Source organism: Cavia porcellus, unplaced genomic scaffold, assembly GCF_034190915.1.
Source record: "Cavia porcellus strain 051 isolate PalLab524CR breed Dunkin Hartley unplaced genomic scaffold, mCavPor4.1 scaffold_3, whole genome shotgun sequence".
Taxonomy (NCBI): domain Eukaryota; kingdom Metazoa; phylum Chordata; class Mammalia; order Rodentia; family Caviidae; genus Cavia; species Cavia porcellus.
In genome coordinates, this window is record NW_026947486.1 from 89,186,623 (window position 1) to 89,203,826 (window position 17,204).

Consider the following 17,204-nt stretch of genomic DNA (forward strand, 5'->3'; position numbering starts at 1 on the left):
TACCAACTATACAGTGAAACTTATGGGATGGTGGTAAGACAGTTGATTGAAAAGGATCCTTCACTTGAAAGGCCTATACAGTTTTCACTGAGTCAAAATTTACAAGAAATAGGTGACAAGCTTCTTAAAGATCTCAAAGACTTTATTGCAGAGTATCATGCTTCTCAAGATAATCGGAAAGTCTTCTTAGGGGCTATAGTGGTCAGGCAGAAAGAAAATCCATTTTATTGCTGCAATCTTAAAATCCTTAATGTATGGACTGTTAGCAATGAAGAGAAATATTTATGATTTTCCCATATTAAATAAAGATCTAACACATTCTGTTTAAAATATTTGACTTTGTTTTTTTTCCACATGTTATATCCAAAAATGTATATACCTCTTCCACTCCCATAATGATGGTCAGTTAATTGTTTATGCTTTGAAGAAGCAGCCCTGGAGGGAAGTTTTCTATACTTTTGCATGTTGCATAATCTCCCATTGTGTAATTCATTTGAAAGCATGACTGTAATTTCGAGGTTAGAAATCATTGCACCTGAACATTGGTATTCTTTTTACATTTCATAGTGAGTGATGCCATGTGGGAATACTGGAAATCTAATTTGTGATTTTTATTAACTTGTTGCTTGTCTTAAGCTTCATGAGATATGATTGCTAAAAAAGGCCATCACAATAAACTGAATATTTTAGCATCTTAGAGGGTATTTACTCTGAGAATAATTCTCATTCAGTGTTAACAGAAAAATTAAAATCCCTAAAATACATCAGAATAAAATGTTTTTATTAGTAAAGGAATTCAATATGCCCCTTTTATTAAAATAATTCTCAAGTTTTAACTACCCTAATTTCTTAGTTTCATGTAAAAGCCTAAGCGAAAGAGCAATCTGAGATAGAAAGTGAGGTGTATTTGACAAACATTTTGAGTAACTGTGGTAAAAAAACTTTAAATAAATAAGAGTAGTAAAGTTTTGTTTTTATAAACCCAAATTCTCTACCTCAATCCTGATTAATACAATGCTTGGAATGAAATCATTTACAGATTTGGGGGAGTGACATTTTAATCTTTTGAGTTCTTTGTTCTGTTAACTTTGAGAGATACTGAATCTGCCCTAAGTGTTCTTAATAATCACAGATTATTTAAGAATCTTATCTAGGATCATTGAGACAGCTCACTTATTTCTTAGCCTCTTCCAGCAATGCAGTGGCACTGAACCAAAATTTGTAATTTATATTTCATCTTCCCTAAGTGTTCTTGGGCAAAAACAGTAAAATAGACTGCAATTTCTGCACAGTGCACTTTATCAAAAGTCTGGGTAAGTAGTTCTTCATAACTGCTCAATCACCAAGTCACAGAGTTACTAAGAATTTTAACTAAGATCATTGGGACGGTTAACTGGTTTACTAGTCTCTTCCAGGAAGCCAGTGGCAATGAGACAAAATATATGATTTTGTGGCATTAGAAGAAGTCACGTTTTATCATTATTTCTCTACTTTATTCTTTTTGTCTTTCCATTTCCACACTTTTGATATCACTTTTAGTGTCCTCTGACATTACATAAAGAGTTATTCCAAAGCACAGTAAGATTATATTAAAAGTAAACATAGCAGTATAACTTTAAAGATCTTATGCCTCAAAATATTTTTTATGTCATTTCACAAATTTAGAAACTGATTTAAGGCAATACTTATTTTTTTTTAGTTTTTCAAGTGAGACTATCTTGAACATTTATTTTTGCCAATAAGATGTTGTACTTATCTTTTATAAAATATAAGTCAAGTGAAATTCCAAGATTATGATACCCTAAAAAACTCTCTCTCAAGTTGATAGTATAATGAAAACTTTTGCAACAAAGAGAATCTAAATAAATTTATCACCATTGTTATGGATTAAAATGTGGTAGTTAACTTAAAGCTAGCTGAATTAAATCACCTTTTTTCTGAGCTTAGATGCACTACCTGAGGAAAGTTGTCAGCATAATTAGAGACGTGGAGAAGGAGAAGAGAGGCATTGAGGCATTGAGCCATTGTGGGTTATCCTACCTTTTGCTATTTGAGCCATTGATTTTCCTGGGCAAACCCTGGTCCTTACATCAAGCATTACTTTTTGGCACCAGAAGGAAAGACCTATGCTGTTTAATTTTCTAGATGAACTCATAATGTTGCCTTTCTGGCATGTACTGGCCTGTGCTTATCTTTGGTGGACCTGGGGACCTCCATATCGCTGAGGAAAGTTGTAGTGCCTTTCATGACAGCCCTCATCTTTGTTTTTAGTGTGACTTGTCAGCACTAGTGGAGAAACCTCAACCTACCAGCACAGCTCACTCAATTCACTGACATAGACATTCTAGCTTTTACTGATGATCTTTGGGCCTTCCCAGCACAGATGTGCAAAAGAGACCGGCATGACTATTTTTTGTGGATTCTCAACCTCCAGCTGGACTTGTGGGTGGCACTGTCATGAGCTTTGGATCCTCATCTAGATGCAAATGAGACATTGATCTGGGATTCAGGCAATTGATTAAATATTGTGTGTCTTTGGTGTTGTGGATAGATGTCCTACACATTCTTGTATTAACTCTGGGTGACCACCATAAAATAATGTTATAAATTCCATGTCTTGATTTTAATTGTTCTCCTCATAACCCCTGACTTCAACAGAAATTGCTAGCAGGAGAGTAGGGTCATTGCTGTGTTGTTGTCTGATCTTTGACTTATGAGCCTTGGAAATTAATTTAGAAAGACTCTGAGAAACTGGCAAAAAAGACAGTCCCTGTATGCTGTGTAGTCTTTTGCAGACTCTGGTTGGAACCTGAAAAATCATAGTACTGATGGAAATCCTGCCAGTTAAGATGAGATTTGAGATACTTCTGTTGAGAGGGACTTCAATGACTAACTGCTGGAGTAAAGGTAATATATATATATATCGCTTTGGCCGCAAGTTGGTCTTCATTCTGTTTGTATTTAGAGATGCATGGAAAATGTTAGTGAAGTCTACTGTTGGGAAGGATGATATGGTTACTTTAGTGAGGTTGTGACCAGACCTATGTTAGAAATTTGGAGCAAAGAGCCAGGAGAGTAATTTGAACATTTGGCCAGAAAGAAGGTTCCAGCAGAACTGCGGGTTGTAGAGATGAAACAGAAGAAATCAAATGCTTAGAAGAATGAGACAATAGAAAAATGAATATATTTAAATTTCAGCAGATCCTCATATTTTATTCTTGCCATGCTACATCAAAAGTTAATGAAAAACAAGGACTCTCCTTGTGATTGTGCTTTTACTTTGATTTCACTGTTGTCTTACATGTTTGTAAATAGGTTAATTAATCAAAGTACTGTCTTTATTGTTGATGTTTGGTCACGCTTTAAAATTGTTTGTGCAGGAATAAGTCTAGAAAAAGCTGTATATACATAGTTCTTGTATTAATGCAAATCTCAATAGGATAACATACGGTAACTTTCACAAATTTGCCACTAAAGATGATAGTTTAAAGAAATGTGTGAGGTTATTAAGTTGACAAGGGGTGGATTGTTATGGATTAAAAACTGGTGGTTAACTTAATGTCAGCTCAATTAAATCACCATGGTGCTGAGCATAGATGTTTCTTTTGAGGAAAATTGTCAGCATAAATAGAGACATGGAGAAGTAGAGGACAGACATTGAGGTGTTGTAGGTTTAACTGAGGTTTGCTGTTTGAACATTTGGTTCTCCTGGGGAAGCTGTGGTCCTTACATTGAGCATTGCTTCTTGGATTTGGAGGGGAAGACATGTGCTGCTTAGTCTCCAGGATGAACTCATTGTGATGGCCTTAGGGCATGAACTGGAATGTGCTTATGCTTGAAAGGGATGGGAACTCTGTATTGCTGAGGATGGCTGTGGTGTGTTTCAAAACAGCCCTGAACTTTGTTTTGAGTGTGACTTCTAGGTTCCAGCATTGAATCCCCCAAATACCAGTACAGCTCCTTCACCTTGCTGACATAGACTTTCTAGCATTTACCACTGTCCTTAGGGCCTTCCCAGCACAGATTCTAAATGAGACTGGCATGAGTTCTTCTTTTTGTGCTCTGCACCTCCAGTTGGAATTGTGGGAAACATTGTCATGAGCTCCAGGTCTTCATCTAAACTCATACAGGACGTTGCTCTGGGATTCAGGCTCTTGATTAAATACTGTGTGTCTTTGGTGTTGTGGATAGATGTCCTACCCTTTCTTGTGTTAACTCTGGGTGAACATCATAAAATAATGTTATAAATTTCATGTCCTGATTCTAATTGTTCTCCTCACAACCCCTGACTACAACAACCACCAAAACCAGCACTGCAGATAATACTCATAAAAAATCTAAAAAGATGCAGCAAGGCACATATCCCCACAGTACAAAGGACATAACACACCAAACTGGAGGAGTAGTTAAACAAAGTGGAAAGAGAAAGGAAGCAACAATGAAAAATTCACAAAGCAACATGAATGACACAGACTGTCATCCTGAAATAACAACAAAAAACCTAACTGTATGCTGCACATTATAGGCACATTTTATCCATTAAAAATCAAAGAAACGTAAACCAAAGCAGAAATTATGGGAAAACATTCTCCATGTAACCAGTACAGAAAAAAATGAAAGATTGATTGTAGATTCTAATTTCTCACAAAGTAGACTTCAAGTTCAAACTGATCATCAAAAGAGACAAAAGAAGATCACGCTACATATTGGGAAAGAGAATAGTTCACTAGGAAGAAATAATTTTAAATATATGTATCCAAAATCTAGTGCACCCAATCAATGAAACAGAAACTACTAGGTGTAAAAGGCCAAAAGAACAGAGACACACCAATACATTCACAGTGGAAGACTCTAACACCCCTCTTTCACAAACAGGTTATCCAAAAAAATCTCAAAACACTGTAACGTTTAGAAGTATGGATAGACATCTGTATAGACATACACATGCAATCTCACACAAACATGAGTAATGTGTTCATTTGTAAAACTATGGAAGACATACACGCACAGTCTCACACAAACATGAGTCATGTCTTCATTTGTAAAACTATAGAAGAATCATGCTATTCTGGGGAGAAAAATCTTTGATTAGTACTGTTGAAAAATGCTAAAAAAGAAGCAAAGATTATATATAATTAGTAATCCACATCAGTAGATGCACATTTTGTGAAAGAAAATACATCTTTATTTCTCTAATTCTAAGACAAATTACTGCTGTTATCTTATTGTGGATTGATCAGACCCACAACCCCCACAAATGTGTGGATAGCAAAGGCTTAAATAAAAGAAAAGAGTGGTATGACATTAGGGATCCAGGAGAATCAGATCCTCTTGCAAAATTTGAGATTCTCTGTGGCCGGAGACAAAGAATTTCTCTGGGCAGCCAGTATTTATTTGGTTTAAAAAAAAAAAAGGGTGGAGATATTGAGGAAAACTCATCAGAACATTCAGAGTCATTTTAGATACTCTTCCAAGCAGTAGATTGTGCTTATTGGGGAGAACTATATTATCTCCATGTTGATATTTATTGGAGGAATTGAACCTGTGGCTAAAATCTATATTTTGGTAGTAGATTTTGGAGCCAGGTGTCTTTAGCTGTGGATCTATCTTGTCCTTTGAAGCATCATGGCATCCAGGCCATTTCAAGGCTCAGTGAAGGCCAGTGATTCATAGAGTTTCACTTACTATTAATCTCCAGACATGGATTTATGCTTGGGACGCTCACAGGTAAACATGGAAAGCCAACTGGTTAATTTTAAATCCCCCTCAGAGCAACTTTGTAGTGACCTCTGTCACTAACAGACAAATAACTATTTTCAGCGTTGGCAGTTATGAGCGTTTTACTCATAACATCTCATTTAAAGGCAGCAATGTCCCATAAACATAGGAATATTGTAATCCTTGGTTTTACAATGAGCAAACTGATACATAAAATATTCATATTGATAAAAAGTATTAAAACCAGAAGTAAGATTGAAGGACTCTAAAAGTATCATCTACTACACTATGACTTTCTCCTATAACAACCAAACATTTCAGTAAATAGGGAATTTGCACAGAGAAAAACCAGCTATGTTTGAACATAATTGAACTGTATTTGAAATGAGTTTGCACCTTTTAAATTAATACCTTTAAAATTGTTTCAAATCTAAATATTGTATATTGCAATTGTTAACTTTATTGGTTATGATGACTATCCTCCAAGTAATATAAACACATAATAATTTAGGTTAGTTTGCAAAATTTTTGAAAATCACTGTAACATTTTTTATTATTTAAAGAGAAAAAAGAAAGGAAATAAAAAACAAAGCAATAAAATGTTACAAGTAATACAGAATTTCCAGAAAAATATATACAGTAAGGAACCACTAGTTATTAGGTTACATATTGTCATTTAGAAAAAGTTGTCCAAATCACAAAATTAAAGCATATAATGGGCATTCATTCAGTGAGATTGAAGACAGTTCCATTCAATGATTCAACAAAAGCTCCGTTAGATGGTTCTCCATCCTACACACTCAAACATACATGCGGTAATATTCCTTAGACCACCTTCCTTTCCTCTCTTTTTTACAATAACAATTACACGTTTTGGGTTATATTACTCCCACAGTTCTTATTACTTTTTTTTGAAGAGAATAAAACCAACTGTGACTAAACAAAACAGATTCAGTTAGAACAGAAGGATGGCCATAGTACATGATGCAAAAATAGAACACAGGGTGATCAAAATGGTTACCATTGTGCCTCTTGCTATCTTTAAAAAGAGGTGCCTATACCATCAGGTATAACAGAATTGACCAAAACAGTACAGAACAAGACCAATAAAACCTACACTGGAGACCTTACAGGACTTCAAAAGAAGATAATAGTCAAACCATAATGGGCATCATAGTAAATCTCACTGCCTTCAAAGTGGTTGCCTATACCCTCAAACTTGATACTATCAAACAAAATAGAATACAGTAAAATCAGACAGAACAAGATGGGGAGAGCAATACTGGGGCTCAAATCACGTTAATAGGAAAACAAAAAGTTATTATAATATATCCCACTATTTTTAAATTTAGTTTTCCCTTAGTTGAAAAAAAAATAAGGAAAAATAGATTAATTTAAAAAATGGGGGAGATTGAGATAAAAGAGGACATGGTAAGAGAACAACACAGATTAGAACTGAACAATTTAAGCATCATGGTGTTTCACTACCAGATAATCTCACATAATAGTAGTCACCATAGTGCCTCTTTCCTTTATTATTTGAGTATAAATTTGTATACTATAGCATTAAGCATATCAAGACAGTGTGAAGCCATTCAAGAGAATGAAAGAATTACAGGGTATTTAGAACCAGCTAACAGAAAATGAACAACGGTTTCTATATTATCTCTTTACCTATAAAAGATTTTTGTTTATACTATCGCATATAGTAAAATATAGTAAGATACAATGTGTTAAAACCAGTGGAAACAGATGTACAACAGGTTGATGGGACTTCAAAACAAGATGATAGTAAATCAGCACTAACTTTTATGATGTAATGTTTTCTTCAAAATAGCTATTCGTACCATCACAGATACTAAAATCGAACAACCCAGGTTAAAACCATTGCAATTAATGAATGAAAACATTATATGGCTTCAAAGCAATATGATTGGGAATCATGATTACCACATACTTTTATGTATTCTTATCATTTTTTATACTAGGGAAACTTCGGTATTTATACATGTGAGTTTGATTTATTTCACTTATGAGTATGATCTCAACCTGTGTCCATTTATTTATAAATGTCTCAATGTGATCATTCATTATAGCTGAGTACTACTCCATTGTATAAAAATAACACAACTTTTTTTATCCATTCCTCAGTTGATGGACACTTAGGTTGTTTCCAAGATCTGGCTATTACGAATTGTGCTGCTATAAACATGGGTGCATATATATCACTGTGGTATGATGTTTTCAGTTCTTCTGGAAATATGCCTAGAAGTGGAATAGCTGGGTCAAATGGGGCTTCCAGTCCCAGCGTTCTGAGAAATCTCCAGACTGACCTCCATAATGATTGCATTAGTCTACACTCCACCAAGAGTGCAGGAGATTTCCTTTTTCCCCAAGCCTCTCCAGCATTTGTTGTTGGTGGTTTTCTTGATCTTGGCCATTCTTTCAGGAGTGAGATAAATCTCAGTGTGGTTTTAATTTGCATTTCTCTAATGACTATTTATGATGAACATTTTCTCATATATTTATTTACCATTTGTATTTCTTCATCTGAAAATTGTTTATTCATCTCAGATGCCCATTTTTGGATTGAGTCTTTGAATTTCGGGGGTCTGATTTATTTAATTCTTTATATGTGTTAGACAGAAGTCCTTTGTCTGAGGGGCAGTTCACTGATATTTTTTCCCAGTTTGTGGGTTTTCTTTTCACTATGCTGCAGATTTTTTTGACATGCAGAAACTTTTTAATAAGAGGTGATTCCAATTATTGACTCTGGGAATGCGGTTTGAGTCCTGTTCATGAATTCTCTATCTACTGCTATGTCTTCAAGATTTTACCCAATTTTTCCTCCAATGGATTTATTGTTTCTGTTTTGATATTTAGGTCTTTGATCCATTTAGATTTTATTTTAGTACATGGTGATATGCATTGGTCTAGTTTTAGTTTTCGGCATATGGAGAGCCAGTTTTTCCAACACCATTTATTAAAGAGACTGCCGTAGTTCCATTGAACATTTTTGGCCCTTTTATCAAAGATAAAGTGGTTGAGTGTGTTTGTAGTTATGGTTGTATCTTCTACTCTATTCCATTGGTCTTCCGCTCTGTTTTGATTCCAGTACCATGTTGATTTTACTACAGTTGGTTTGTAGTGTAAATTCAAGTCAAGGATTGTGATGCCTTCTGCCTTGCCTTTGCTAATTAAAACTGTCTTTGCTATTCTAGGTCTCTTCTGGTTCCAGATGAATTTGAGGAGTGATTTCTCTAGATACATGAGGTATGTTGATGGTATTTTTATTGGGATTGCCTTGAATCTGAATAGCTGTTTTGGGAGAATGGCCATTTTCACACATTTTTTCATCCTATCCATGAGCAAGGGATGTCTTTCCATTTTCTGAGATTATCTTCAATTTCTTTTATCAATGTACTATAATTTCCATATTTGGATCTTTAGATTCTTGCATGAGAATAATTCCTAAATATTTCATTTTTTGGTTTCTAGTGTGAAGGATGCAGCTTCTCTTTCTTTCTCTCTGTGATTTTTTTGTTAGTGTATAGCAATTCCATGCATTTTTGAGTTTTGATTTTGTATCCAGCTAAATTGCTGAATTTATTTATTACATTTAGGAGTCTTTCAGTGGAGTTTTGGGGGTCTTCCGTGTAGAGTATCATGTCATCTGCAAAATGATAATTCAACTTCCTCTTTACCAATCTTTACCGCATTTATTTCTCTCTCTTGTCTAATTGCTCTGGTTAGTATTTCCAGTACTATATTAAGTAGGTGCAGTGATAAGATACATCTTTGTCTGTGCCTGATTTTAAGGTAAAAGCCTTAACTCACTGGTCTTGGCAGGAACTCTTTTGCACTTATTATGATACTGGCTGTAAGTTTGTCACAGATGACCTTTATCATACTGAGGTAAAAACCATCTATTCCAATTTTCTGTAAGGTTCTTATCATGAATGAATATTCGACCTTATCAAAAGGTTTTTTTGCATCTATAGAGATGATTATGTGATTCTCGCTTTTAGGTTATTGAAGCGCTGGATTACATTTATTGTTTATGTATGTTTAACCATCCCTGCATGCCTGGGATGAATCCCACTTGTTCATGGTGTATAATCTTCTCGATGATTTGCTGCATCCTATTTGCCAATATTTTATTGAGGATTATTGCGTCTGTGTTCATTAAGGAAGACTGGCCTGTATTTGTCTGTTTTAGTTGGGTCTTTCTCAGGGTTTGGTACTAGAGTAATCTTTGCTTCCAGGAATTACTTAGGAAGGATTGCTTCCCTTTCAATTTCAATGAAGATTTTGAGAAGTGTCGGCATTATTACTTCTTTGCATTTCTTGTAGAATTCTGCAGTGAATCCGTCTGGGCCTGGGCTCTTCTGTGTAGATAAAGACTTAATTACAGTAAATTTCATTAATAAAGTTTGAGTTATTCAGCAGTTTTACATCTTCTTGACCTAGCTTTTGTTTTTCATGTATTTCTAGGAATCAATCTCTTCTATATTATCAAACCTATCAGAGTAGAGGTTTTCAAAGTAGGTGTAGATGAGCTTCTGTATTTCTTCAGAGTCTGTAGTGATTTCACCTTTTTCATTCCTTATTGCATGAATTTGAGCTTTTTATTCCCTTTTTAAAATAAGATTGGCTACGAGGTTATCAATTTTATTTATTTTTTCAAAGAATCGACTCTTTGATTCATTGATTCTTTGGATTGATTTATTAGTCTCTATTGCATTAATTTATGTTCATATTTTTATAATTTCCTTCCTTTTTTCCCTTTAGACATGTCTTGTTCATCTTTTTCTAGATGTTTGAGGTGTAGCATCAGGTTATTTATTTGTATTCATTCTGTTTTCCTGATGTAGGTACACAGTGAAATAAATTTTCCTCAGGACAGCTTAATTGCATCCCACAGATTCTGGGAAGTGGTATTTGTGTTTTTGCTTGCTTGTAGTTATTGATTAATTTCTTATTTAATTTTCACTGTGACCCACTGATCAATCAACAGTGTGTTATTCATTTCCCATGTGTTTGTGGAATTTTTGCAGATTCTTTTATCATTAATTACTAGTTTCATGGTGCTATGATCTGATAACATGCATGTAATAATTTCAACTCTTTTGCATTTATTTAAATATGTTCTGAGGACTAGTATATTGTCTATTTTAGTGAATGTCCCATGTACTGCTGAGAATAATGTATATGGTGATGTTTTCAGATGGACCATTCTGTATATGTCTATCAAGTCCATTTGGTCATATATGTGATTCAGCTCTATTATTTCCTTGGTGATTTTCTGTCTGATTGATCTGTCCCTTGGTGTCAATGATGTGTTAAGCTCTCCTGTTGTAATTGTGTTATTGCTAATTTGTTTTTCATTTCTATTAACTGTCTTTATGTAATTCCATGCTCTAGAATTTGTTGCATATATATTTAAGTTTGGTATGTCTTCCTCTTGAAGTTTTCCTCTAACCAGTATGTAGTGACCTTCTTTATCCCTTTTGATCATTCTTGGATTTAAATTCACGTTGTCTGCAAACAAATAGCTAAGCCTGCTCTTTGGGGTGTCCCTGTTGTATAAAGATGTGTTTTTCATCCTTAGACTTATAGTCTGAGTTTCATTTTAGGTTAAATGGGTTTCTTGTAGACAGCATATGGTTGGATGTTGTTTCTTGATCCATTTGGCCACTGTTTTTTTTTTTTGTTGTTGTTGTTGTTGTTGTTGTTGTTTTGTTTTGTTTTTGTTTTTTTTTTTAATTTCTGCATTGAGACCATTTACATTAATGGGTATAACTGTTATATGCTGTTTTATTTTTGACATGTTATTTTTCTGCTGTTGCATCTTTATCTTTCCATTCTGTTTAATTATATGATTTGCTTAGTGGTTTTTTTTCCTAAGTTTATCTAAACTATCGTTCAATATTCTTTTAAGGATTGGCATGGTGTTCATGAAGTTCTTCAGCTGCTCTTTGTCATGGAAGTATCTTAATTCTCCATCAATTCTGAAGGACAGTTTTGAAAGGTACATCAGTCTAGGTTGGGAATTATTTTCCTTTAGGATCTGAAATACTTCACTCCATGCTCTTTCTTCTTTACTTTATTCTTTGTGCTGAGAAGTCTGCTGTAATTGTGATAGGTTTTCATTTATAGGTGATCTGTTTTTCTCACTGACAACTTTTGATAATCTATTCTTTTGTTCAGTTTATTGGATGGCAATTATTAAAAGTCTGGGTGTAGTTTTATTTTGGTTATGGCTATTTGGAGTTCTATATGCTTCATTGATCTTGATATCAGTTTCCAATCTCATGTTTGGGCAATTTTCAGCTATTTCTTATCTAAATATCCTCTTGACATCCTTTGTGTTGTCCTCTTCTTTTTCATTTATCCCTATCAACCTTATGCTGTTCCTCTTTGTATCATTTTGCAGGTGTTGAATTGTTATTTCCTAATTTCTTGTTATTTTTAAAATACCTTTCCTTTCCTGTTCATTGGCTGCAATCTTGTTTTTGAGATCTGAAATCCTATCTTCACATTCATTGAGGTGGTTTTTACAACTTTTAATGGAGTTTTTAATTTCCTGTATATCTTTTTGCATCTGCTTTATATATTCTGTTTGTTTCTTATATTGTTCATCCAGGGATTCTATCTTTTTGTTTAGTTCCTCCAATCATTTTACTGTGCCTTCTTTAGATATATTCAGCATCTCCTTCATTTCTTTTATCATTTCTTCTTTTACTTGGAAAATTATTTCTAGTTTGAATTCCTTTAAGGCTTCCTAGAGTTGCTTCTGTATTTCAGTTACTATTATTTCAGTTATTTCAGGTATGTGGCATGTATTTTCTTCTATGCACATGGCTCCTAGGCTTTCTTGGGTTGGGCTGGATGTTTGAGTTTGCATTTTGGTGTTTCATTTTGTCATTTTCCTATATTTTTAAGCTTCAAGTTCTGTTCCAAGTGAGGGAGAGAGGTTGGCCAGGCTGGGACAGGGTTCTGAGGTTCGGCCCAATTCACTGTTCCTGGAAGGAAGCCACGGCCTGGCTCCCAGGCAAGTGAGAGAGGTATGCCAGGCTAGGACAGGGTTCTGTGCCTTGGCCCACCTCACTGGTCTTGGCAGGAAGCCAGGGCCTGGCCCCCAGGAAAGTGAGAGAGGTCCGCCAGGCTGGGACAGGGTTCCACGCCTCGGCCTAACTCACTGGATCCAGCAGAAAGCCAAATCAGTGTAATATTGAGGTTGTTTGGGGTCGCTGTTCATCTTCGGCATTGCTAAATTCTTCACTAACTGCTGATTACTGTAAAAATCTTCTGAGTCTTTGCTGCTCACTTGAATTTAAAAACATACTAAATTATTTAAAATTTACAAAAGAAATGAAATTCACTAAATATATCAATTTATTTCACACTAGAACTTTGGTAATCAATACATGAATACATATTGCATCATAAAGCAGTTTGCAAACCAATGGCACATGTGCCAAAGCAAGCTGTCTACATTAATGAAAGATCTAAAAGGTTCACACTCTCTATCATACACCAGTAAATGACTTTAATACAGGTTTTAAAATCCTACCCCCAAAATAAGAAATCTGAATTTCTCCAAAATGTAGAAACTTTCTGGAGGTCTACATTTTTCCACAATTTGAAAATTTCATATCTGACCACATGTGATGAGACACAGTCACAATTTAGACTTACTAGATATGTTATGTGAAATTGCTTCACAGTAAGTGTCTGAGAAAGTGTTTAGGAAATATGGGTTCCAAGTTTAAGTTGTCTATTCTTTTATTTTGCTCTATTTCCTCTTGAATTCTGATGATGTATACATTTCACTTTTTCTTCATGTTTTTTCATTCTAAGTATTTTCCTGAAATTCAGTAAGCTTCTTTAAAAAACAATTTGAGTTCTTTTATAGACATTTTATATATCTTTATAGGGCCAGAAATTCGAAATTAATTTTGCCAATTTTTGGCATCTTTTCTCTGGATCCACACAAGTGTGTGTTGATATATATGCATTCAATGAGAAGTTACTTATTCTAGTCTTTTTAGTCTGACTACCTGAGAACAACTTGCAGTACAAATGCTAATTTGGAGGAGATTATTCATGGTGGTCATTATGCCTAATCATGACGCCAGTAACTCTTACAACACTAGGCAATTCCTTAAGCCAGTATTGCCACTGTTGTCAAACTATCGGTCTGCAACTTCATGCCCCAAACACTGATACAGTATTGGGCCAGAATCCCATGATCCAGCCTATAAAACTTTCGAGAGTAAAAGCTACAGAAAATGTATAAAATCGTCTTTTGTTCATCAAACTGGAAGAGAATAAAAAATAAAGCATTTAGTTTTTTTTTTTTTTTTTTTTTTTTTTTTTTCTCAAATTACAGTCAGTCTGACTGATGTGAGGAAGATTGCTTGAGATATGTACATCGGGGAGGTATCTCATGCAGGGTCAGCAGGTCATAGCGTTTCTCTGGAGAACTTAACAGCCACTACAGTGCTATGCATAACTCTGAAATGTTCCTTCCAATTTGTATGCAGGCATCAGAAGCTTAAATCTTTAATTAAAACCAGTTTATCATCTAGGTCATCCTCAGAATGGTCAGTGTCAGCAGAAAGGAGAAGAATACTAGCATGTCAAATTTCTTTCTTTTTCATTTTTATTTTTTTAATTTTAATACAAAGAGAATAATACCCAGGAAAACAAAACAGAATAAAACCAAGCAAAATAAATCAGTGTCAGTGATATAGGATTTCAAACCCTTACAAAATCAACAATAGTTACCATAATGCTTTTTGTTGTCTTCAAGATAGCTGCAAATATCTTCAGACATATTAAAAGTTGAACAGAAAACAATAGAAACAATAAAAACACAGCAATGAATGCAATAAAATATTTCTAAACAAGCCAATAGTGAATTCAAAATGACTACCATAATACATCTTGCTGTCTTTTAAATGGCTGCTGATACCATCATATTTAACAGATTCAAGCAAAACAAGAGAGAATAAAACCCAACCCAACAAAACGGTGAAAATGATATGGTTTCCAGGTGGGTATGGATTCCTTGTGAGGCCTTGTTCTCTCTCTCCGCAGTCTGTAAATGGCACTGGCTCATAGAGAGAGGCTTGGGTCTGGCTGTCTTCATCCAGCACCTGCCTGTACATTGGACTAGCTTCCAGGTGGGGATCACTGCATTAAAAGGCCAGGTTCATCCATGTGAACCTGAAACATTACATTCTTAAGCATGATCTCCAGTTATATCCACTTACCTAGAAGAGCCTCAAAGTTATCTTTCTTTATAGCTGAATTGCTTTCACTGTATAAATATGCCATGTTGAACTAAGGATTTAATTAAGTGGCTTAAGAGATTGCCTGGTAAGTGCAAGGTCTTGAGTTTGATCTTTGGTTTATAAATGAGTAAATAAATACATAAATACAATAAAATAAATAAAATTCCATGTCTTCTTTTCAGCTCTGCAGCCAATGGGCTAGTTATCCCCTCTTTTTTTCTGGTTCCCTGTCACATAGATAACTGTTCGTTTTCCCTTGTCTTTCTGTCTATGAATCCACTTTTGGGTTTAATGTGCTTTTTGTATGAATCATATAGATGGATCCCGTCTGCTAATGCTCTCTGCTTATTTTTCTTTTTACTGGTGAATTGAGGCTGACCGCAGTAATGCTTAAGGCCAACATGCACTGGCTGGCTCATTTCTGGGTTGCTATTTTCCTGCCACTGGCTGCCTACCTTACCCCTCCTCTCAGTTGTCTTCTCTGCTTGGTGTTACCTCTCTGCCACTGTTCCTGGAACCATGGTCTTATTGATCTTTCTCTAAAATATCTTTCAGTGTTCTGTGTAGGATTCATTTAATAGTCATGAATTCCTTCAGTTGTTCTTTTTCTTATTTTGAAGAGAATAAAACCAAATGAGACAAAATAAAATAAGATTCAATCAAAAGAAAAGGATCATAGTACATAATTTAAAAACAAAATATAAGGAGATTAATGATGACTACCATAATACCACTTGTTATCTTCAAATAATTGCCCATATCATCAGGCATAATAAAATTGAACAAAAATGCACAGAACAAAACCAATAAAAAACATTAGATACATTCTACAATGTATCTTTAAAGAAGATAATAGTTCAACCCGAATGGGTATCATACTGTATCTTATTGTCTTCAAAGTAGTTTCCTAGGGGCCTGGGGATTTAGCTCAGCGGCATAAGTGCCTGCCTTGGAAGCAGGCAGTCGTGAGTTCGATCCCTGGTACTGACAAAAAGACAAAAAACAAACAAACAAACAAACAAACAAACAAACAAAAAACAAAGTAGTTGCCTATACCATCAAACTTAATCCTGTCAAACATAACAGAATAGAAAAAAAAAAATCAGTCAAAACAAAATAGTGAAAACAATACAGGGCTTCAAATCAAGCTAATAGGTAATCAAAAATAGTTACCGTAATATACCTTGCTATCTTTGGGATAGTTGTCCATAATACCAGAAGACAAACTGAAACAATAAAACCAAATGAAACTGACCAACAAAAATAATATGGGTTTCAAATTATGATAATAGATTAACAATGAGCACTGCCTTCTTTTTTGACAATTTCTCCCTTTTCAATTTCATGGAAAGTACTGACATTTTGGATCCCAAAAATCTTTTTAGGTTTTTTTTTTTTTTTTTTTTTTTTTTTTGTATTAGGGAGGCAAACCACTATTCACCTAAGTGATTCTGAATCTTTTTACCGCTGAGCATGTTATAAAGCTGTATCCATTTGTCTATAAGAGTCTCAAAGTTTTCTTTCTTTATACTGGATTAGTTTTTTATTGTATAAACATGTCATGACTTTCTAACCTATCGGCAGCTGAATGACAATCTATTCTCCATTTGTTTCTTGTTCCCTTTCACAAATAGCATTGTTTCCTCATCTTTGATTTTCAGTCTATAAACTCCCATCTGCCTTAATTGTATTTCTTATTTAAAGCATACTGCTAGACCCTATCTCCTGATACAGTCTGCCTGTGATTCTTTTTATTGGTGAATCGAGGCCATCTATATTAGTGATTATGGCCAAGTTTTTCTGCCTTACCTTTGACAGGCTATTTTTCTGTAGTTGTTTGTCTAATTTTCCCCTTCATTCCACTCTCTGCCCATTCAGTGAGCCTCCTCTCTTGTTATTTCTGGGACCAGGGACTTTCTCTCTCTCTCTAAAATGTCATTCCATATTTTTTGTAGGGTTTGTGTGGTGGTGAACTCCCGCAGGTCCTCTTTGTCATGGAAGCATCTTGTTTCTCCATTAATTTTGAGAAATTATTTTTCAGGGTACATCAATCTCGATTGGGGGTTATTTTCTTTCAGGACATGGAATACTTTTCTCCAAGTGCTTCTTGATTGGATGATATGTGTCAAGAAGTCTGTCATGATTGTGATGGGTTTTTGTTTATGGCTGATCTGTTTCTTTTTT

At 34.7% G+C, this 17,204-nt stretch overlaps 1 protein-coding gene across 1 annotated transcript in view; it reads left to right on the top strand.

The window, feature by feature from the left end:
• LOC134475323 (periphilin-1-like) overlaps nt 1–17,204 on the top strand; it is a 31,187-nt gene that overhangs the window by 874 nt on the left and 13,109 nt on the right. Inside the window, exon 2 of the mRNA XM_063245582.1 lies at nt 1–252. This exon is cut by the window's left edge and continues 272 nt beyond it. Coding sequence (XP_063101652.1) covers nt 1–252 — 252 coding nt within the window. The remainder of the gene's footprint in view (nt 253–17,204) is intronic.